General features: G+C 37.5%; 1 protein-coding gene across 1 annotated transcript in view; it reads left to right on the plus strand.

The window, feature by feature from the left end:
* GABRB3 (gamma-aminobutyric acid type A receptor subunit beta3) overlaps window positions 1-19,729 on the plus strand; it is a 249,772-nt gene extending 230,043 nt beyond the window's left edge. Inside the window, exons 8-9 of the mRNA XM_040336319.1 lie at window positions 4,681-4,925; window positions 18,085-19,729. Of these exons, the coding sequence (XP_040192253.1) occupies window positions 4,681-4,925; window positions 18,085-18,435 (596 nt within the window). The 3' untranslated portion in view covers window positions 18,436-19,729. The remainder of the gene's footprint in view (window positions 1-4,680; window positions 4,926-18,084) is intronic.
* Window positions 19,730-25,225: the final 5,496 nt, after the last annotated feature.

The raw sequence follows: 25,225 nt of genomic DNA on the forward strand, positions 1-25,225 counted from the left end.
GTTATGCATTTAAGTCAGATGGCGGCCATCCATCCCAGTCAGTGTACAAAAGCCGTGCCTCCTCCTTGTTCTCATCCGTGATAGGGGAACACACAGAGACTGTGTTCAGTGTTCCGCCTATCACGGACGTCCTCTTGTCCTCGTTCCACGGACGAGGACGAGAGGATGTCCGCGATAGGTGGAATAATAAACACTGACGTTCCCCTATCATGGACAAGAATGAGGAGACGGCACGGCTTTTCTACACTGACTGGAATGGATGGCCGCTGTCTGACTTGAATGCATAACAGGCTCATCAGGTATGGCACAGTGAGGCTACAATGGGCACAGTAAAAAACAATATCCCCAGTCCAGCGCTCAATGAATTATAAAAGCAGAAAGCTTGCAACAGGACAATAAATATGCTGACAGTTTATTAACTATAAAACACCACTCATGTGAGCAAGCAAATAAGGAATGTGGGAGGAATAAATTTAAATTGGTGACACCGTAAGATTTTTTATTTTATTCCTTCCCCATTACTTATTTGCTTATTCACATGAGTGGTGTTTTATGATTTATAGCTAATAAATTGTCAGCATATTTCATGTTTTGTTGCAAGCTGTCTACTTTTATAACCCATTGAGCGCTGGACTACCTTGTTTGTTTTTTACTGTTTCATCCATAATCTCCAGTTATGGTTTATGTCCATCTGCACTGGACGTTATTTCCACATTGCTGATAACGATTTGCTTCCAAACTTTTTTTTTAATGTTTGTAGCACTGGTGACTTGTCACTTGCTGTAATGGGCACAGTGAGGCTGCAAATGGACACTGTTGACCATCTTTTCTGCTTACAGTAGCTTCTGCATTCTCACCCTTGGCTCAGTGAGTCAATACTACAAACAAAAAACTGCGCTAACCTAACTAAAAAAACAATAAGGCAATGATAAACCAGAAGGCTGCAGTAGAGTGGTATAATCACAAACAAGATAAAGAAAAAAGAAAAAACTGCGCCAGCAATAATTGGCTAGCAATCAAGGCTAGATAAATAATGAGCGTGAATCAATCCAGATACCAGACACATAAACACATCATATGAATAATGTTCCAATATATGATTAAATCTTGTTGGTGTCTACAATCAAGACAGACAGCACCACAGTGAAAATGTTGACATCCGTGAGAACCGTCACCACATGGAAAGCCGCTTACTAAAGTGACAGGTATAAACAGCATTAGAGAGATATAGTCTCCGTCCGTGGGTTAAAACATAGGATCCAGCTGTCCCAGGAATATATATCGTCCAAACGTAGGATTGCTAACTCCTTCCCAAATGTGGTCCATTGATCATAAATGACAAAAAACGGACCATAGCATAATACCGTTTTTGACCCATTTATTTAAAAGAAGATAATTGTACTTACAAAACACAAACTTGTAAAAGCATGTAGAAAATGGCGGCCGGCACTATAGGAGCCCTTCCTCCTTCACATCGAGTGCGTTGACATAACTGTATGCTGTCCCAGATGCGTTTCGTCATACGTTGACGTTTTCAATGGGGATGGGCAGTACACTGACTCACCGCAATAAATAGCCAAGCCTCGTTTTGACGTGCAAGGAAGTGGAAGAAAAAACACCATCTTAACTATGGGAAAGACGGCTAATCAGCCCTCAATAGCTCTGGAATAACTCACTATTCAGAGATAGCTATCCTCCAAAGGGATGTTAGTCAGCATAAAAATTAAAAATAAATATAAATAAAGTGGATAAAACAAACGGATTTATAGCAAAGGAGAAAACCCCTTTCCTAATCCTGTACGACCAAAAATAATAATGATGAACCCAAACAATGGTAAAAGTATCCTGATGCTGTGCCGTTACCTAGAGACCCCTAGTGGGAAAAAAATATTTTACTTACCTAATAAAGAGCAAATATTTAATAGGACGTGGACCATTAGTTAAAACTTAGGGTTTATACTGCCATACTAACGGTATATGTGTGACCATACAATATATTGTGCAGCTAATAAAGCCAATACTAACAATGGTGAAATGATACCAATATGTATATTAAACCAATGGTAACAAAATACCAATACCCTAAAGGTGAAAATTAAATAAGAAAAAATTGTGAATGAATGAATATAATAAGTAGACCCCTCGAAAAAGGGAAGAATTATTCTTTTAAAAATATTAATAGGGGTGGAAAAAAAGAGGGTAAATTCAATCACCTTTCTGCCCTAGGTCACCCAATACGTGAAAATTTGATTATTATTATTAGGTATACATTATGTAAAATTAAATCCATGGTTGTATATCGCAAATAATTGAATCCCTTATGTGAAAAAAAAAAAATATATATAAAACTAAAAATCTGAAAAATCGAAAGAAACACCCATCCTTGCACGTCACAACCAGGTGTCACAAATACATTATATAGCATAAAGCATTATTTATAAATGCATTTACATCGGTGTCGATATTCAGGCCGTGAGGTATGTAAGACTTTAATCGATAGATCCAAGCCATTTCTAGCTTCGATATCTCCCTCACCAGAGATATCTCCCTCTCCAATTAGGTTTGAACTTGTCAATCCACAGAAATAGGGTATTTAGACGGATCCTGATTGTGTGCTAAAAGAAAATGTTTGGATACTGAATGATTTTTGAAACCAGTGATGATATTAGTAATGTGCTTATTCAAGCGTACCTGGAGAGGGTGTTTAGTCCGGCCCACATACTGCAGGCCACACGGGCACTGCAGCATGTAGACTACCCCTACGGTGGCGCAAGTAATAAAGGGCTTTATGCTATGCAATTTCTGGGTGGCAGTGCACGTAAAAGCAGCAGTTCTTCGGCTGGTGCAGGAGTTAATGGAGCAAACTCTGCAATGTTTGCACTGGTAAAAAACAGAAAGTTGGTCAAAGAAACCCCTAGGAGTGACCGGGGGGTTCAAAACATTGGGTGCTATATGATTACGTAAGGATGTTACACCCTTAAAAATGACCCTTGGTTTATCCGGTAGGATACTATTCAGTACCGTATAATTTTTGGTAATATGCCAAATTTTCACGTATTGGATGACCTAGGGTGGAGAGGTGATTGAATTTCCCCTCATTTTTTCCACCCCTATTAATATTTTTAAAATGATATTTCTACCCCTTTTCGAGGGGTCTACTTATTATATTCATTCATCCACAATTTTTCCTTATTTAATTTTCACCTTTAGGGTATCGGTATTTTGTTACCATTGGCTTAATATACATATTGGTATCATTTCACCATTGTTAGTATTGGCTTTATTAGCTGCACAATATATTGTATGGTCACACATATACCGTTAGTATGGCAGTATAAACCCTAAGTTTTAACCAATGGTCCACGTCCTATTAAATATTTGCTCTGTATTAGGAAAGTAAAATATTTTTTTTCCCACTAGGGGTCGCTAGGTAACGGCATGGCATCAGGATACTTTTACCAGTGTTTGGGTTCATCATTATTATTTTTGGTCGTACAGGATTAGGAAAGGTTTTTTTTTCCTTTGCTATAAATCCGTTTGTTTTATCCACTTTATTTCTATTTATTTTTATTTATGCTGACTAAAATCCCTTTGGAGGAATGGCGCAAAGCTATCTCTGAATGGTGAGTTATTCCAGAGCTATTGAGGGCTGATTAGCCGTCTTTCTCATAGTTAAGATGGTGTTTTTTCTTGCCACTTCCTTGCACGTCAAAACGAGGCTTGGCTATTTATTGCGGTAAGTCAGTGTACTGCCCATCCCCATTGAAAACATCAACGTATGACGAAACGCGTCTGAGATGGCGTACAGTGACGTCACCACGCACGCTGTGAAGGAGGAAGGGCTCCTATAGTGCCGGATGGCATTTTTTACATGCTTTTACAAGTATGTGTTTTGTAAGTACAATTATCTTCTTTTAAAAAAATGGGTCAAAAATGGTATTATGCTGTGGTCCGTTTTTTGTCATTTATGATCCATGGACCACATTTGGGAAGGAGTTAGCAATCCTACGTTTGGACGATATATTCCTGGGACATCTGGATTCTATGTTTTAACCCACGGACGGAGACCATATCGCTCTAATGCTGTTTATACCTGTCACTTTGGTAAGCAGCTTTCCATGTGGTGGCGGTTCTCACAGATGTCAAAATGTTCACTGTGGTGCTGTCTGTCTCGATTGTAGACACCAACGAGATTTAATCATATATTGGGACATTATTCATATGATGTGTTTATGTGTCTGGTATCTGAATTGATTCACGCTCATTATTTATCTAGCCTTTATTGCTAGCCAATTATTGCTGGCGCAGTTTTTTCTTTTTTATTTAACTTGAGCCAATATGTTTTCCCAGTTTTTTGGGGTAAAATTAGGTACCTTGGCTTATACTCGGGTCGGCTTATATTCAAGTATATACGGCAAATGATTTCTGTGTTGTAGAATCCAAACAATGTTACCAATTTACATTTTAGTTTACTATTTCATTATCTTTGCAAGTATTTTGATTTTAATATTTTATGAAATCTTTATGACTTGGTATCTGTGCCTAACTATATAGCTATAGATTCACTGTTACAATCAGGCATTTTGCATCAATAATACATAATCAAAATGTCAAATAATAATAATAATAATAATAATAATAATAATATTAATAATAATAATAATTTTCTTGTGTATTTAGGAATTACTACTGTTCTGACTATGACAACCATCAATACTCATCTCCGGGAGACATTGCCTAAGATCCCATATGTGAAAGCCATTGACATGTATTTAATGGGATGCTTTGTATTTGTGTTCTTGGCCTTACTGGAATATGCCTTTGTTAATTATATCTTCTTTGGAAGAGGACCCCAAATGCAAAAGAAGCTAGCAGAGAAAACAGCCAAGGCAAATAATGATCGCTCCAAGTTTGAAAGTAATAGGGTATGTTATATTTTGTTACATACTTTTTTTTCTTTTTGTCATTTAAAAAATACAAAATAAAAGATGTCATGGGAATAATGAAGGGATGTGACTGCCCCAGATCTCCAGTGGCCCCCTCATTTTTTTTTTAAAGTCAGTACCTTCAATTACTGTAACTGCTGATTTTTAAAGCAAAGCTGTGCTACACTGCTGATTTTTAAAGCAAAGCTGTGCTACACTTTGTAAATGGTCCTGCAGCTTTCTGGGACATGTACCAGAAAGCTGCGGGCAAGGGGTCAAACTTCCATTCAGATTGCTTAGGCGATCCAAGCAAAAGTGGGAGCAGGTATCTGTAAAAACTAGGTACCTGCTTGCCAAAGGTGTTAGAGGAATAGGAGAGGAGGTGGAAAAGCAGAGCTTCCCCTTTTGAGTGAAGTTCCACTCGTGATAGATACTGTAGGTACAATTGCCGTTGACTGTGTTTCTACAGGGCAGCATTTGCAAAAATGCTTTACAGGGCCATTATGTCTAAAGCAAACAAATATATTCAATAGACGAAAGCTCTATAAAAAAATTATAACCTAAATAGGTAAAAGTATTCACACATTTTTCATTTATATTGCTTTGTGGTGCAACCTATTCCTGCTGTTATATTTATGGTAATAATACTCAAAAAGGTCCACAATCTCCTTTAAACGTATAAATAAAAGTGGGTATAACAAAACATCACCCAATTCTTGTACTCAGTCTATTAGGTGAATTTAGATAGACTTAGGCTGGCGTATCAGTAGATACACCAGCCTAAGTCTGAATCTGCGCCAACGCAAATTTAAGCGTATTCTGGTAACCAGATACGCTTAAATTAGGCTCAGATACGAGCGGCGTAAGTGTCTTACACCGTCGTATCCTACAGTGTACTTTTTAGGCTGACCGCTAGGTGGCACTTCCATTGCGGTCGGCCTAGAATATGTAAATGAGTAGATACGCCGATTCACGGACGTACGCTTGCCCGACGCAGTAAAGATACGCCGTTTACGTAACGCACTTTCAGGCCTAAAGTTATTCCATCAAATAGTTGCAATAGTAATGTTAAGTATGGCCGTCGTTCCCGTGTCGAAATTTGAAAATTTTACGTCGTTTGCGTAAGTCGTCCGTGAATAGGGCTGGACGTAATTTACATCCACGTTGAAACCAATAGGACCGTGCAGCGTACTTTGCCACAATGCACACTGGGATATGTACACGGACAGCGCATGCGCCGTTTGTAAACTACGTCAATCACGTCAGGTCACCCTCCATTAGCATAAAACACGCATCCTCAGCCGAATTTGAATTATGCGCGCTTACGCCCGCCCGATTTACGCTACGCCGCCGTAACTTAGCAGGCAAGTACTTTGTGAATCATGTACTTGCCTCGCTAACTTACCGCGGCATAGTGTAAATGCTATACGCTATGCCGCTGCAACTATGCGCCCGCCTACCTGAATCCAGCTATATAAGTCCAAATTTCTAATCATAACCAATATTTGAAATTATGTACAATTCAATGAGCAGTACTGCCAGAACACCAGACCAGCAGAAGTGCCAACTCCTAACTGAAAATATTTGATCTCCATATTAATAAGAGATAAAATGCCCTTTAATAAGTGAACTAAATCCCTTTGGATCTACTGCACCTTTCCACATAAGTCTCCTCCACTCATGTAGCAGTACAACAATAGATAGAATGTGCCACTCTCCTCAGAGATAAAAGGGTGACACAAAGCAACATTTCATAGAGTTATATTGCTAAATATAATTTATTTATTTATTCCTAATAGTTATTTATTTAGGAATAAAAAGGTACTCACAAACATCTCAGCACGAAAAGCACAAAACGCCCCAACGTTGTACAGCGGCGGGTGTGATGACATTACAGGTCACAAGCCCCTCCCTATGTGTTTTGTTGACAATCTGATGTCTTCAAAAGACAGGTGAGATATGTTTATATTTTATGGGTAACTTCAAAATGTCCTCAATTTGAAACAGAAAGGAAGGCTACTTTAAGCTACCCTGTCACCAGGGGGAAACAATTAATCAAGAAGCCCCTGTAAAGGAAGATAGCTCACTTTTCACTTCTGGTGTGTTAAAACTTTTACTTTCTTGAAGGTCAAAATGTAGGGGTCAAATAAACAAAAAGAAAAAATACTGCGCTATCTCAAGGAGGTTAATAATAAAGCCGCTAACACAGCAAAATAGATCAAAAGTTGCTAGTAAAACATATGTGGAAAAAGTGTAGCGCTAACAGTGAATCAATTGTGATAAAACAATCTAAATTGTATCGTGCAACACCACATGTGAATTAATGGTATCGGTGATAATTAAAGTCCATAAATCCTTGACTGGATAAATGAATTTAATCAAACTATGTTGAAAGACGTTCAATAACTGGATAAATAAACAAAATCCAACGGTGAGAAGTGAGAAGTCCACCACCACTTATGACAAGGGGCTTACCGGATGGATTGGACCCAGAAAGGCATAGGTATATATATATATATATATATATATAGGCCAATCAAGCTTTGTTAAAGATGATACACTGAAGACAGTACACCATACACGTCTTGCAATTCAGTATTATTGAAAAAGAGACCTCAGGCAGACAATTCAGGAATGGTTCCCAGCATGCAGCGATATTCAACAGAACACAAGGAGGGCATATCGATTATTCAACCGATGAGTATGTAAAAGAAAAAGTGGGGCGCACATAGCATAATTCCGTAAAAATCAATATTTATTTTAAAAATAGAGTAACTCACATTTTGCAATGATAAACCAAGCTCATAAAATTAGGGTAGCAGGAACAACAGCAGTCCATCCTGACATGTTTCGTTACAATAAGAACTTCATCTGGGGTGCTGTCATCTTGCTACACTTACCCTTAAATACATCAGAAGACCCTCATGTTCACATCATGGCTCCAATAGGAAGCTGGTAGTAATTACACACCACTTCCTGGTTAGTGAAAAAATGGAGACTGTGTCGTGTGGGTCAAGCCTCACTTTCAATACCGGAAGTGTGTCAGTGAGGGAAAAATAAATAAATAATAAACAAACCAAAAAATGAATCAAATTTGCCAAAAGCTAGAGCAGTAAATCAATAGGGCTTAAGTCGCTGCTGGCTTCAGCCAGTAAAAAACAATATGCCATTATATTAAGCTATCATGATAAAGTCCCCTGTGTCCTACGCTGCTGACACGCTTCACAACACTTCACAAGATCCAGAAACCAAGCCTCATTCCCATATCAGGGAAACAGCTAGGAGTTCCAAAATCCTCATTGGTGGATTGCAGTCACATGATCGCACCACCAAACACATGGTCTAGAAACCAAGCCTCATTCTCATATCAGGGGAACAGCTGAGCGCTCCAGGTCCTCATTGGTGGATTGCGGTCACATGATCGCACCAAGCCTCAATATGAGGCATATCAGTGCACTTCCAAAGGGATCTAGGAAACATTAACCCTGTGCGATGGTATAAACACTAATATACAATGGGGAGACATAAAGAAAAAGGATTAGTTGGGCATATAGGCACCTACATCTCAATGAAGATATCCAAAGATTAAGGAAGCTTTAAAAAATGGGAAAGATGTGCCTGTCCAGTCTCAAAAGACATATATTGGCATATCATATCATGAATAATAAATGTGACATAAAAACTAATTATCATAAAACCTATTAAAAACACAATAAAATTTGCCATTGAAAGGGAAAAATTAAATCAATGGCTACAATATCTAGATAAACCCCATATAATGAGTTCTAATTGCTAGAACAGGCATCCAAAAAATTTAAAGGGGTAGGGGACGTATATTCCTGATAGAGCCATCATTGAACACTGGTTTACAAGAAAACAAACCCATCATCAGAAATTAATATATATCATAAAATCGTCAGATAAAAGAAAACAGAAAAAGAAAAAATTAAAAAATTAACTTTTACCCACTAATAGGATATTGGGAGATAGGTGGAATCAACTATTAGGACTGGTTAATGAATGCATTAATATCCCACTCTACATTCATACCCTGAGGAGAGTGGGATTGCAATTCATATATCCAGTAGGTTTCGAGTCTGGATACTCCTCTGGTTTTGGCTCCTCCTCGCCAAGGTGGTATATACCTGTCAATGATCAGGAATTGTGACCCCCTAGGATCCCGACTGTGACAAGATCTATAATGTCTTGGTACAGTGTGCTTCGTGTCACCCCCTATGATCTTGGTTATATGTTCACCTACCCGCACGGAAAACGCACGCACAACGTGTGTCGTAGCGCACGTACAAAAATGTTTGATTGGATAACTCTGATTTGTCACTCTGGATTGAAATTCCAGAGTTTTACGTCTTCCACAGAGATTGTACTGGCAGACCGTACACTTTTTACATGGGAAGTATTCCTCCATGTTCTGAAAGAAGGTTGAGCGTACCGGAGGATCTACAATATTTGGAGCGATACTGTTCCTCAAGGAAGGTGCGCCTTTAAAAACGATCCTAGACTGTTCAGGCAAAACTTGTCCGAGTACTTTATCCTTTCTAAGCATGTTCCAATGGCGATTGAAGATAGTTTTCAGATCTTTATGTTGGTTGGAGTAAGATGTGAGCATAGAATATCGAAAAGAGTTATCGCTATATCGTGGAGGTCTATCAGCCAAGAGGCATCCTCGATCAATCTGCTCTACATTTAACATCTCTAAGTTCACAGAGGATTCATCATATCCTTTATCAAGAAATCTCTGTTTAAGCAGAGAGGCCTGAGACAGATATGTGTCAGTATCGCTACAATGCCTCCGTAAGCGTAAGAACTGACACTGATTTAAGCCATGACTTATGATGGCAGCTATCCATAGGGATAAAGCTGTTACGGTCCGTGGCTTTAAAATGGGTTTGAAACTTAAATTGATTGGATTCCAACCCAATCTCGAGATCGAGAAAGTTAATCTTAGTGGTACTACATTCAAATGAAAGAGAGATACCTCGATTATTCTTATTCAATATGGAAAAAAAAACCTTAAGTGATTCGGGAGACCCATCCCATAGGAGGAGGATGTCGTCTATATACCTGGCCCAAAGGACCAGGGAGGGATTCCGCTCCGAATAGACGACATCCTCCTCCCACTTGGCCATAAATAAATTGGCTAAGCTCGGGGCGAACTTGGCGCCCATCGCCACTCCACGTTTTTGTAAAAAGAACTTCTGGTCTAACCAGAAGTAATTGTGGGTAGTGGCGAATTTTAGTAGTTCGATGATAAAACTGCGTTGTTCATTGACTAAGGAATGGTCCCGATTCAAAAATAGAGTGACTGCTTCTATTCCCAAATCCTGGGGAATGCATGTATATAAAGAAGCTACGTCTGCAGTAGCTAATAAATAATCACCACGTATTTCTGTACTCTCTAATAATTTTAGAGTAGAGGTGGTGTCCTTCAGGTAGGACGGGGTTGTTTTGACTAATGGTTGTAGAAAAAAGTCAATATAGCGGCCAATGCGAGAGGTAATAGAATCAATGCCGCTTATGATGGGCCTTCCGGGAGGGTGTATAGGATCTTTGTGGATTTTGGGTAAATGATAGATCGTCGGGATTCTGGGGGCAGTTGGTATCAAATAGGCTTGTTCTTTCTTATTCAGAATACGAGACTGAAACCCTTTCGTTACTAGGCCAACAAGTTCTTTTTTAAACCTATTAGTGGGATTGTTCTGTAATTCCTGATAAGTATCATGATCTGACAAGATCCTTGACATTTCAGCGACATATTTAGATTTGTCCATGACCACAATTCCACCACCCTTGTCCGCTGGACGGACAACAAGGTCTTTCTGATCACAAAGGGATTGAAAGCCTTCTTTGGGAAGGGGATTATGATAGTGTTTTTTGATAGGTAAAGATGCCAGGTTTTGAAGGATCAGCTCCTTAAAAATGCTTACTGCAGGGGCTACTGCAACAGATGGATTGAACAACGATGGATTGGACAATCTAGTATGAACTGTTCCTGATGTACCTGCCCTCTCTGCAGGGGGTGAGGTATTAGTCAAAAAGTATCTTTGGATGTTGATTTTACGCACAAACTTTTACGCAAGTACTTTGTGAATCATGTACTTGCCTCGCTAACTTACGGCGGCATAGTGTAAATGCCATGCGCTACGCCGCCGCAACTATGCGCCCGCCTACCTGAATCCAGCTATATAAGTCCAAATTTATAATCATAACCAATATTTGAAATGATGTACAATTCAATGAGCAGTCTATATTAATAAGAGATAAAATGCCCTTTAATAAGTGAACTAAATCCCTTTGGATCTACTGCACCTTTCCACATAAGTCTCCTCCACTCATGTAGCAGTACAACAATAGATAGAATGTGCCACTCCCCTCAGAGATAAAAGGGTGACACAAAGCAAAATTTCATAGAGTAATATTGCTAAATATAATTTATTTATTTATTCCTAATAGTTATTTATTAGGAATAAAAAGGTACTCACAAACATCTCAGCACGAAAAGCACAAAACGAATGTCTTCAAAAGACAGGTGAGATATGTTTATATTTTATGGGTAACTTCAAAATGTCCTCAATTTGAAACAGAAAGGAAGGCTACTTTAAGCTACCCTGTCACCAGGGGGAAACAATTAATCAAGAAGCCCCTGTAAAGGAAGATAGCTCACTTTTCACTTCTGGTGTGTTAAAACTTTTACTTTCTTGAAGGTCAGAATGTAGGGGTCAGTAGGAGGAAAAACAGTGCCCAATGGAGGATACACACTCCAACGCAACCATAATTAGTGGATAGCTGCAACCAGCAAAGCCCAGATCTCTTCCAAAAAGCAAAGTTTTGTTTACAGGCGACAGCTGGTTTAACTTTTACTGCCTGATGTCTGGGTTACATTAACAAAATATATTGAAGAAATAGATTGTATTTTGTAAGTGTTTCGTGTATGAGCAATTTAATTCTATAAGAGGTAGTGCTTAAAGTGGATCTTTATCCTCAAAAGAAAAGTCCCTCCTCTCCACCCCTCCTCCTATTCAAGATCTTTATTTTTTTTGTTAGTTTTTTTTAAATGTATTTACCTTTTTCAATTAAAAGGTTTGTTTGGAAGAGATGCTGCTCTATGTAACAGTATTACTAGACTGCTCTAGTCTCTGATGCACTATTAAAAGATCACTTTTTATTATGGTGGCATTATCAACGTGTGGATCTATAATAGCAATTCAATTGTCATCATCCATACCCACTGTGGCTGTCAATTGCTGATCCCTCTCTGACAAATAGTAGCTTCTACATATACAGTAAAGAAAGAAGGATAAGTTCAAGAATCGGTTATAAGGGCCACAGTTTTGTACCTTGGTTCTGTCTGACAACCTGGCCATGGTTGTAGCTTATGTAAATGAGTTAATGCAATCATATTACTGCTGTAGCCATGTCTATGATTGGCTTAAATTGACCTGAAAAGCTTAAAGGGGTTGTAAATGTTCATCTTTTATTTTCTAAATAGGTTCCTTTAAGCTAGTGCATTGTTGGTTCACTTACCTTTTCCTTCGATTTCCCTTCTAAATGTTTTCTTTCTTTGTTTGAATTTCTCACTTCCTGTTTGTCCTCTGTAAGCTTTCCACCATCATCTGAGCGGTGTAAAGTCATTTAGAACAGCTTACTGAACACCTTACTGAGGAGAAACAGTAAGTGAGAAATTCAGACAAAGAAAACAAAGAAAAAAAACATTTAGAAGGGAAATTGAAGGAAAAGGTAAGTGAACCAACAATGCACTAGCTTAAAGGAATCTATTTAGAAAATAAAAAACAAACCTTTACAATCCCTTTAATACGTGAACGATTTTTTTGTGGCATTACTATGTTTCTTATATTGCTTACATGGTGGTGTTTTAAAGTTTTCAAGATATTGACTGAGAGGATATTGTAAAAATAATTTGAGCAGCCCAAATCCTTGGAAATAATAATGTTCTTGGAAAAATTCAAATGTATACATTTTGCAGTAGTAAACAGAATTAACACTTGAGTAGAATTTCAATTTCATCAACATGGCAATGCGTTTACGCACTTTGCCATATGATGCTAGTTCCATCATTTAATAATAATATTGTTGGAACATTTATTTAATCAGTTCCAGTCTGATAAGAAAGAGAAATAACATATACTTTACGCCTGGCTTACTCAGGTCTGACACTTTTGTCAGCATTGTAAACTCAGCAGATAAGCTCAGGAACTAAACTCCACATTCACTGAACAGGAGTAGGCTAGGAAAATACATATTCCTTCCTGTCTGATCATATTGTGTCCCACCGAATCCTGAACTGTAACAAAAGTTATTTATAAAACAAATAAATTTTTTTTATGTAAAACATTGACGAGAACATATATAAGTTGTATCAGAAACATATGAAATCTATCCGTTTGTGTGTGTATACACATATATACTGTAAATATAACTATATATAGGGGGGTAGCACAGTGGTGTAGTTTTTTATTCAATTTCATATTTCACTTCGGTGGAATACACATGTAGGGGCAGCCACTTTAGTATTTCTTCCTCTCTGTACTTATTTGTACTAGAGGGCATCCGTGCAGCATACACATTATCATCCTTTCCTGCAGCATATATTTTTCTAATCTCTGTAGCGCGGATTAATTTTTTCTTTTCACAGTGGTGTAGTGGTTAGCACTTTCACCTAGCAGCATCTGCTTGGAGTTTGCATGTTCTCCCTGTGTCTGTGTGGGTTTCCTCCGGTAATTCCAGCTTCCTCCCACACTCCAAAGACATGCTGGTAGGCTAATTGGATCCTGTCCAAATTGGCCCAGTATATATGTGTACGACTGTGTGTCCCAAGCGTGTCGAGATCCTACGGGGTAAATGACAGCACTAGCCAGGACGACACTGGCTGCAAAAAAGCACCTAGAGGAGATTCAGTTTGCATGTGTAGCGCTATACAAGTCACTCATTCATTCATATATATATATACAGGCATACCCCGGTTTTAAGTACACAATTGGGTTTATTTACTAAAGCTGGAAAGTGCAAAATCAGGCTCACTTCTGCATAGAAACCAATGAGCTTCTATCCCCAGCTTGTTCAATTAAGACTGGTAATAAAACCTGGAAGCTCATTGGTTTTTATGCAGAAGTGAGCCTGATTTTTTGCTTTTCAGCTTTAGTAAATAAACCCAATTGTGTACTTAAAACCGGGGTATGCCTGTATATATATACAGTATTTCACAAAAGTGATACATATACAGTATTTCACAAAAGTAAGTATACCTCTCACATTTTTTGTAAATATTTTATTATATCTTTTCATGTGACAACACTGAAGAAATTACACTTTGCTACAATGTAAATTAGTGAGTGTACTGCTTGTATAACAGTGCAAATTTGCTGTCCCCCTCAAAATAACTCAGCACACACACACATTAATGTCTAAACCACTTTTGTTGCCAGTGGTTTAGATATTAATGGCTATGTGTTGAGTTATTCTGAGGGAACAGCAAATGTACACTGTTATACAAGCTGTACACTCACTACATTACATTGTAAAAAAAAGTGTAATTTCTTCATTATCGTCACATGAAAAGATATAATAAACAGTTTACAAAAATGTGAGTGGTGTACTCACTTTTGTGAGATACTGTATATATATTACTATCTTTCCACATCATTGAAATACATTGGTTGTTTTACTGATTTTTTTTTTTAGTTCAGCACCCTAACATCTTAAAAGGAATGTCATCTTCCTGAGTCAAGGCTAGGAACATAGGGCCAGATTCACAAAAGAGATACGACGGCGTATCTCCTGATACGCCGTCGTATCTCTGTTTCTATTTATGTGACTGATTCATAGAATCAGTTACGCATAGATATCCATAAGATCCAACAGGTGTAATTGTTTTACACTGTCGGATCTTAGGATGCAGTACAGCGGCCGCCGCTGGGGGGAGTTCGCGTCGTAAACCAGCGTCGGGTGTGCAAATTAGGAGTTACGGCGATCCACAACGGATTTCCGCGTTCGCTACATCGCTGCTAGTCTAGTTTCCCGTCGCAAAGTTAGTCGTCGTTTTTGGTGCCTTAACTTTACACAGCCGTCGTTCCCGCGTCGAAATTTAAAAATGAACGTCATTTGCGTAAGCCGCCCGGGACTACGGAATTACGCTATGCGCGTCGCCGTTCGAGAAAATGACGTCACTGCGTGCAAAGCACGACGGGAATTGCGAAACGGAGCATGCGCAGTAGGTCCGGCGCGGAAGCGCGCCTAATTTAAATGGCACACGCCCATTTGAATTGGCCCGCCTTGCGCCGGACGTATTTACGATACACCGCCGCAAGTTTCCAGGTAAGTGCTTTGTGGATCGGGCACTAAAACTGGAAACTTGCGGCGGTGTAACGTAAACGGGTTACGTTACACGGCCGCAAATGTATGTGAATCTGGCCCATTGTCTTGAATATATGAGCTCAATATGTGGTCAAAACCTACATTTAGAGCATTCAGCGTAGCTAAATGTGACAGCTTCCGGCTGTCAATGGTTGCCAAGGAAGCAAGCAGTGCTTGCATGTGCAATGTCTTTACCAAACACTGACATCACCCAAACTATTTACCTATGTGGCCTGAAATCCCCAGCTAGATAAGCCAGTTGGCAGGAATCAAATGGGGTTACATCATTGCCTGTATATGATCACATAGCCATATTTGTGCAATAACATTGTGTTAACATTGCAATTATGTCACCACTATCCCTGTCCCTTCGCTTATATAACTTGGGGAGCTGTCATTCAGCCATGTGTAGCATTGAGGTCGCTCATATATGGCGGATCGTTGATTTTTCAGCAAGTAGGAGGCCGGCAGGCATCATGCTCAGATTAACCGTCTGGTATGTTTTTTTAGGGGATCTCACACTCTTTTTTGTTTTAGTTTTTGCACGGAGATTACTTTTAGATTACTTTTAAAACCCAAGGGTCTGGTATGAATTTTGTGGGCGCATTATGCTTATTTTGTTTTCTTTGTCTTTTGTGTGAAGTACCCCCTTAAATTCCAAACCTGACTCAAAGAGACTGGTATGGATTTTGGCGAGATTCTACACAAAATAGTTTTTTTTATTAATATTCTTTCTATAGAATGTGCACCAGCAAAAATTACATTTACAAAGAAAAAAAAAATGATTCCTTCAAATGTCCCCCAAAATACATAGCAGACCCTTGAAAGGGTCTGTGTGCTTTTTTCCCTTTGTAATTGTCAGTGCTGCTGCATAACTTTCTGTATGTCACAGAGGTGTGCCCCTTACCAGGCAGCCCCCCACCATGCTATTTTATAAAAATACATTTGCCTATTAACTCAGAAAATGTATATTTTTAGTTAGACATATTCAACTCCCATTCATTTCAAGAGGGTTTAAGTCTAGTATCTGAACTTTTTTAAAGTTGGCCAGATCTTGTTCAAACCAAACTCAGAGCAGCTTGGCTCATCCCTAATCTGAAAGCATCTGTCAAATGTATATGGTCCATTACAAATTCCAGGTCACTGAAAAAAGTTCAGATGCAAAAAAGGTGGATGAGGCAGTAGAACTTGTTGTATTGAATAAGGAAAGGTCAGAGGCTCTGTGAGGTTTTTATTGCTTTCTGAATTTCTATTGTGGAGTTTTTCTTTGACTTGCTGTATTACTAATGCTGGCCATACACTATACGAAAAATCGTCCGAAATTTCGTCGTTTTTCGAACAGTTAATGGGCACAAAATCCATAATCGTTGAGACGTTCTTGAGCCGAAAAAAACAAGGACAAGTTTGGAAATTTTCTGCCGAACGAACGATAAATTGAAAGGTTAATGTGTTTCCCGTCCGAACTTTCTGCACTAGGTATATGTAAAAAAAAAATCTTTTTTTTTCATTTATGTCCACTGAGGTCATTACATGATGGCACTTTGTTTGCACTCACGGCCGAACGTTTGTTTTTCGAAAGTTTGTTCGGACGATTTTTTTGTATAGTGTATGGCCAGCATTAGACTCAGGACCTTTTTCAAGTTTTTTTGTTGTCTGACATTCATGTGATTTCCTTTTTTCACTAGGCCAGTATGGGGAAATTTCCCTGATAGGGTCAAGGAAAGCAAGAAAAACTTGACAGAGATGAGGCCCCATACACACGACCGAGTTTCTCGGCAGAATTCAGCCAGAAACTCGGTCGGAGCTGGATTCTGCCAAGAAACTCGGTCGTGTGTACACTTTTCAGCGAGGAAGCCGACGAGGAACTCGTCGGGCCGAAAAGAGAACATGTTCTCTTTTTCCTCGTTGTTCAATGAGGAAAGTCGGCCCGCCGAGCTCCTCGGCGGCTTCCACACTGAACTCAAAGAGGAACTCGATGTGTTTGGCACGTCGAGTTCCTCGGACGTGTGTACGGGGCCTTAGTAACCTTTAAAATTTGAAATTATTGGCATTCTGCATTCTGCTTTTTCTAATAGTGCATTATTTCATATCTCCCTATCTATCTCAAATAGTTTAAAGTAGAGCTCCTGCCACCCTACCAAACAATTAAAAGTCAGCAGCTACAAATACTGTAGCTGCTGACTTTTAATATTAGGACACCTTACCTGTCCAGGGATCCCGCAATGTCGGAACCCCAGCCAATATTTCAATCTGCTCTCGGGTGCTGCTGCCGCCATTCCTTGTAAGGGAAACTGGCAGTGACGCCTTGCAGTTTTACAGCCGGTTTCCTACTGCACATGCATGACGTGCGCTGCGCTTTGTGAATGACCCGGAGGTGGTGGATGGAGGAGGGGAGCCGAACTTCCGGGGGACCTTGCCACCACGAAGTGGGGACTGGTACCTGCCAAAAACAGGTACCCACTCCCCCTCTGTAAGGTGCCTAATGTGGCAGTGGAGGGGGGAGGGAGCAAACAAATGGAGCTTTCCCTTTTGGGTGGAGCTCCACTTTAATAGTTTTCTTTCCTTACAGGCACCTTATAAAACAAATAGGCAGGGTAGACATATATTACGGAACAATCTGCAATTATTTTTGTAGATTCGTTTTCATGAAAAAGCAATTTGGCATTTGATGATTTTAAACAGTGGTAGAAAACTCGTAAAGGTTTAGTCTGTTTGACTTAGTATTGTTAATACATCACTGACACTAATGCAGCTGTATTTTTCTGGATAGGTGGATGCACATGGGAACATACTGCTAACAACTCTTGAAATACATAATGAAGTCACTGGAAATGAAATTACAACAAGCGTCACAGATTCCAGGAATTCAGCAACATCTTTTGACAACTCAGGGATTCAGTATAGAAAGCAAAGTGTGACTCGAGATGGACTTGGTCGGCGCACAATGGACAGAACTGCACCACATGGCAAGAAAAACCATCTGAGGAGGAGATCTTCACAACTAAAAATTAAAATCCCAGACCTAACAGATGTGAATGCTATAGACAGGTGGTCAAGGATGATCTTTCCAATCACTTTTTCACTTTTCAACCTAATTTACTGGTTATACTATGTCAACTGACAAACTATGCCATGACATAGTCAACAAATATCTCGTTTGTTCACTGTATGCAATGGAAGAAGGAAGTTTTCATGTGCATACACTGTACTGACATGAATGTATGCACACGTTCACCTTTGTGCTGGCACATGTTCATATAAAAAGAGTAAGCATATTATGCGACTTGGACAATTTTTCAAGAACAAGACATACTGACAGTTTTTAAGCTTTGAACAATGCAGATCTTCCTTGAAAGAAGGATATGCCTTTTGGACTTTTGAAATACTCCTTCAGACACATGTTTAATTTCTGACATTTCAGTAAGGGGATTATAACACCATCAGTTTTTCTATTTATTTTTAAATAGAGCTGCCAATGTAGTCAGCAAAAGGACTGCACTGTGCTTCATTGACCAATGCTGTTTATTAAGGACATTTTTGGAGTACATTTTTCTTTAAGGGTCATCTTATTATGCTTATGTTTCTTTTATTTTCATTCGTCATTTTATTGTCATTCATTATGATCACACCTGGCACTGACAATTGTATTAAGACTCATCGGAAAAATGCAGTAATTATTCATATCAACAGCATATGGGAATCCATTTTAAAGCACTGACCCTGAACAAATTAATGGATTTCCTGGCGAATGTCATAAATATTATGTATACTAGTATATTTCCAGCAGACCAGTCCTATAAATTACTTAAATATTTTAATAATTTATTCCCCTGGTTATATATTGAAGTTGGGTTATTTATGAAACAAACAGAATATTCTCTTGAATTGCATATTTATGTGCCATTGTGCCTATTTTTAAAGAAAATGTTAAAACATTTAATGTCCAATAAGGTGTTTTTTCTGAAATACTTTTGATCAAAGAAATGTTTTTATTTTTTTTGTTTGACACGCAAAATAGCATTGCAAATATTTATATGTTAAGTCATAAAAGATCTTTTCTGGAGTGTGCTCAGACTTTACCCCAAAGTCTTCCAGTTACACTGACATCTGAAAAAATGTTCATATGACCTGAAATGGCTCCTGTAAAGCCTAAGAAGTTTGACTTTCAAGACTCTACATTAAATTATTTTGCGGGAAATATCCCATTTCCATATCCTAGCTTATTACCAAGAGGGGAGGCAACAATTTCTGCAAAATGTCTGTTATAGTCCCAGTCTTCTTTTCAATGTCCATGTCCTGCTGTATCCCAAAAGGAGCAATCTTCTCATTTGGAGAGCCTTATATTTCAGGCCGCGTACACACGGTTGGTCCAAACCGATGAAAATGGACTGAAGTTCAGTTTCATCGGTCCAAACTGACCGTGTGTATGGCTCATCGGTCTTTTGTCCTTCGGACAAAAATTATAGAACTTGCTTTAAAATCGAACCAATGGACCTCTGATCGATAGGACCAAACCGATGGTTAGTACACAAAAGCATTGGTTCAAAACCTGCGCATGCTCAGAATTAAGTCGACGCATGCTTGGAAGCATTGAACTTCGGTTTTTTTCAGCACGTCGTGTGTTTTACGTCACCGCATTCTGACCTGATCGGTTTTTGGAATGATGGTGTGTACGCACATCAGACCATCAGTCTACTTCAGCGGTGAACCGATGAAAACGGTCCGTTGGACCATTCTCATCGGATGGATCGACCGCGTGTTTGCGGCCTCAGATGTACTAATCCTTCTTGTTACTCCTCTATGCCTACCTGTGAGTTAGAAAGGTAGTTTTAGAGTACACATCATCAGTAAATGACAGATATCTTGCATCCAGCAGAGTAAAAGAAAGTCACAAACCTGCCAGAGAACAATTTCCAGTTAAGTCAAAGCATGTCATAAAAATTCTCAGTGAACATTTTTTTTTATTTGTTTACTGAAAATTTTGTACTGATGTTTTGTGCCCCTTTTGTAATTAAATGAAGCACGTCATATCACATGTCTCACTGTCAATTGTCCCAGAGTTGGCCGTCAGTTAAAAGACAATTCCATTAGGTTTAGGCTTAGTTGTTAAAACTGAGAAATTATGCCAAGTGTTATTTAGATAGCAGTTAGATTATAGGAAGCCATTATTTTGTAAACCTTAGAGGCAGCTGTATAATAGATTACATAAAATAGTCAGAGAAAATTGTCAAGTATAAAATAGTCACAATGGCTTCCAATATAGATACAGTACATACAGTATGTAATAATATATTTCTGCAAGAGTTTACACTAAATGTTGGTTCATAAATTACCTCCAAGTACACCATGGGCAATATTAAGCAGTCATTATATCCATTAATATAATCCAATAAACCTCAAAATTTATTTGAAGAAGGGTTATTGGTGCACCACATTAAAAATAAAGAAGTGGTAAGTGCCTATGGTGGCACAAACTGTGTTCTGTCTGCAGAGTTTTTAAGCAGATTTAATCCAAATAGTTAAATACTGCAAACAAATGCATCTCAGGATATTTGCTATATTATTTCTTATGTATTTTAGTATAAACAAATATGATCACTTCTTTGAGCATTACACTGCATGTAACTGTACGATATATTTGCATAGAATGCATATCTACATATAATTTATTGATGTATTATTTTTGTGCTTGCTATTGTGACAGCATGACGTGTCATATATATATATATTTTTTTTACATTCTTATTTCAAATTATAGTACTAGCATATTTAGCCACTACTCTATGTTCTTTATACATTTAGATTAATGAGGCCCTGTAATCTGTAGCACGGTACAATCACCAATAATACTTTAGAGCACAATATTATCTACTTTAAATGACTGATTTCTTTAATATGCAAATACATCCACCACAGAACATTGCATTGCTTTATTTAAAACATTTCACATTCCCTAGCTACAAAAAAAAAGTATTTTGTTTTTTTAACTGGTGATTAAGCTGCATCAATTTCTGAAATGTTAATATTATTTACTTTTTATCTAATCTAAGCTATTTCTAAAGAGAAGATAATATATATTTTTTCTAAGCCACATTTATATCACTGACATCCAATACAATTAATGTTCTTTGTTGTTTAAGTGGAAAAAAATATTTTGTTTATATATACTTTGAATTTTGCTGAATGTTTTTGCTGTTTTTTAAAGGTGTGTTCCAACATGGCAAAATTGTAACTTTAAGGACTGCAAAAAAAAATGTTATATAAATTGTTTATCCAGAAATAAAGTATAGTATTAATATTAGAAATCAATTAGAGTAAATGTTATAGTTATTTTAGGCACATTAATAGTATACATATAAGCTTGGTTTACATTTCCTATTCTCTTCTAACCTATGAGCAAATTAAGCTAGTGATAGTCATATGTATGTTGGTGTTAATCCATACAACCCAATCAAATCTGGATCATCTTGATTCTTATAGTACCTTCAATAATAATAATATAAAAGATACAACATAATAATAATACAAACCTACAAATCTGGCACACTTAATCATTTAATTTGAACATGTGTGCAGAAAAATGCCACAATTTAAATAAACAGCAATAGGCACATAGTTTAAATTCTGTTTGAAATAATTTAATAAATTAATATATCCCGTGGTCAAAAAAAAACACCAGAAACCCTGTACCTGAAAGTGATTATATATTTGTGGATATGGGCATTAAATAGAGATAAGTTGTTGTACTTTGAGAGATAAGTGTAGGAGGATTGGGTGGCTCAGGTGCTAACGAAATTCTGTAAACAGTCTTTAGTACAACACTTAACATTACAATACAGTTGGAGAATAGAGAAACCAGCAGTTGGGGTTGATTTACTAAAACTGGAGAGTGCAAAATCTAGTACAGCTCTGCATAGAAACCAATCATCTTCCAGTTTTTTAAAAGCTTAATTAAACAATCAAAAGAAATCCGGAAATTGCTGCAACACTTCACCTTTATTGATCCTTCATGCACATCCTTCATGAGGTTATGAGTAAGTGCTAGAAACGCGTCAACTTCTACTGTACCCTGCACTGTGTGTGATGTATTTTGAATGAAGAATCAATAAGGTAAAGTGTTGTAGCAAATTCCGGATTTCTTTGATTGTGTATCTGCAGAACAGTTGTGCTAGCGCCTTCACCTGAACCCTGGATGGAAGATGAATGTGCTCAGCTGGAACAGCTTTTCCTTCAGTCCTAAATGAACAAGCTAAATTTAGAAGCCGAGTAGCTAACATGCACATTTACACCAGATTTTGCCCTCTCAGATAGGTTGTTCACTTTGCAAGAGAATTTTCACATTCCATGACAGTTTTTCCTTAGTTTAGTGAATGCAGTGAAAATGAAGGAATACACAATCACATGCAATTTAAAAGACAGGCATTTTGCTAGCGTATTATTGGATGATGGAAGTCAGCAGAGCTTCATTTAATTCACTAAGCTACGGGAAAATTCTCTTGCAAAGTGAACAGCCTATTGCCTTTAGTAAATCCCAATGAATAAACCCTAGAGCAGCTACATATTTAAAACTCTGAGCTATGCCATAACAGCCTAATTGTAAGGCATATTGGTATTTGTTGATCTACACCAAGAAGTTTACTTTAGTTTTAGATTATGGTATTTTTTTATATTAGATAATATTGTGAAACTAACAAAATTGCAGCAATGCTTCCATTACTAATCAATGTTGGATCACATCTTTAAAATCTGTGTTGTTCCTTCATATTGCTGTGACAGAGATAAGTTACATATTAAAGGTTCTCAAGAAAGAAAAGTTATGAGGTATGGATGCAGAGTTTTGATTTGTTTTGCAGAATATTCTTTTTGTTAATCATTACGCTATATATTTCACTGTAAAGACTTTGCATTATAAAGTATCCAATTTAGTAGATTTATTTTTATTTTCTTTGGTTTTCGGTAAGAAAACATAAATTATGATTAATATACAGTTGAATGATCTTTTATAAAATTAAAAAGACTGTGTATAAAACTGTGTCATTTGTAATGATGTTTTTCTTAATTGGCATATATTTTAATATAAAACATTACAGAGGGTAAAACAGTGCAAGTAATAATAGATATATTTATGCTTTAATTTTGTCTTTGGTTCGCCAAAGCAGTACAACGTTTATTAACCCAAAGAAACTAATTGCATCCCAATTTAGTGTAGTCAGATATGTAAAATATATATTCTGATTAGATGCAATGGTTTACTGTACTTTGATGATACTCATTATATTACATTCTTACTGAATGTGACTGAATACACTTTTATGATACGAAAGTGTTTCCCCTTCATTAATGGTTGTTTTTCCTAATATAATGGACAATCTGCTATGTTAAAAATAAATATACTGTATAATAAAACAGAAATTATAAAAAGAGACTCTCAAAATTACAGTTAAACTAGTTAAACTAGCCCACAACTCTTCATTTGACAAACTGGAATGGATAAAAATAAACTACGGTAGTTATAAGCAGTTTTCAGTTCACTTCTAGCATTCTTAGTTTCATTAGGCCCTTTTTCTTTTTTGCAATAGTGACATAAAGTTGCTGGGAGGCCTTCTGTCGGTTGCCATCTTGTGAACCATTTATGAGAGGCACAATAGTTTTTAAACCACAACAGCATTACTTTGTTTTTGCATAAGTAATATTAACTTTTCTTTACATTGTGCAGTCAAATTGGTAAGAAAATGGATCATGTGGTCAGATAAGATTATACTATATAAAACAGTGAAATTACATATAAAAAACAGGTTTATGATAATGGATTCATGAAATGATCTCATTCCACATTGTTATTTTGAGAGGTGCATGCTAGTTTCAGATAAAAAAAAAACTGATGTCTTCTTAGTTTTCACGTATTACTGATTTAATGATTTACAAAGATTGATGTGAAAATATAAACCACTAGAAGAATGGCCTTAATGTTACTTTCCTATTTTATTTGCTGTCTTGGAGCTACTTCTCTTATATCATGCAAAATGGGAATTTCACAATAATTTCACAATCTGGGTCCAGGGCCACCCCCCACAAGCATTTCTCATATACAGTGGCTTCTGTTCAACCACATACTTAATGGAACCTGTCAATTGCCCTTTTTGTTTGACTCTAGTCTATTGATTGAGCAACACCAAACATTATAGGCTTAGATATCGTGGGCTACCACCACAAACACTACTTAGCAGAATATATTATAATGTTAGTTATTAATCCTACAATTCCCCTTACTAATGTCCTTACATTTCTTTATAGCATCGCTTCCATCTCTGGCCTCCATAGAAACAGTAGACATGTGCATTTGTTTTCGTCCGAATGCATTTTCGTCTGAATTTCTGGGATTTTCGCGCTCGGTTTAACAAATAATAAAGAACGTGCAGAATCCGAAATCCGAAAGATCTGACATAAAAAAAGCGTTATTTTCGTTTCTTTGTGACAACAGTTTGGTATAGGTAGAAGACATGACGGTGACAATAGCGATCTGTGTCTATGGAACCAGCGGTTAAATGTGCCTAACCTAACTCTATTAGTCCAAAATTATTCGACATATAGAGGAAAGATTTGACATAGAGAGAAAAGATTCAACATTATAGAGACATGAAAATTCGACAAAGCAGCTAAAAACATACGATCGTTGCGAGCGGACATTAATGATCAAATGCTCTGCCCATAGGATATAGAAGAATTCTAATGATGGTTGACTAGTAATAATAATTAATAAATATAATTATTACTATTATTATTGTGGGTGGAGCATTCGACCGAAAATGTACAATCGTGGTGCCGTACAGTTTAGCTGCTTCGTCGAATCTTCTTAGAGCATTCGACAGACACAATAAGCCTTCAACAGATTCGACCATAATTAATTCGGA

The sequence above is a fragment of the Rana temporaria genome, chromosome 2, assembly GCF_905171775.1.
Source record: "Rana temporaria chromosome 2, aRanTem1.1, whole genome shotgun sequence".
Taxonomy (NCBI): Eukaryota; Metazoa; Chordata; class Amphibia; order Anura; family Ranidae; genus Rana; species Rana temporaria.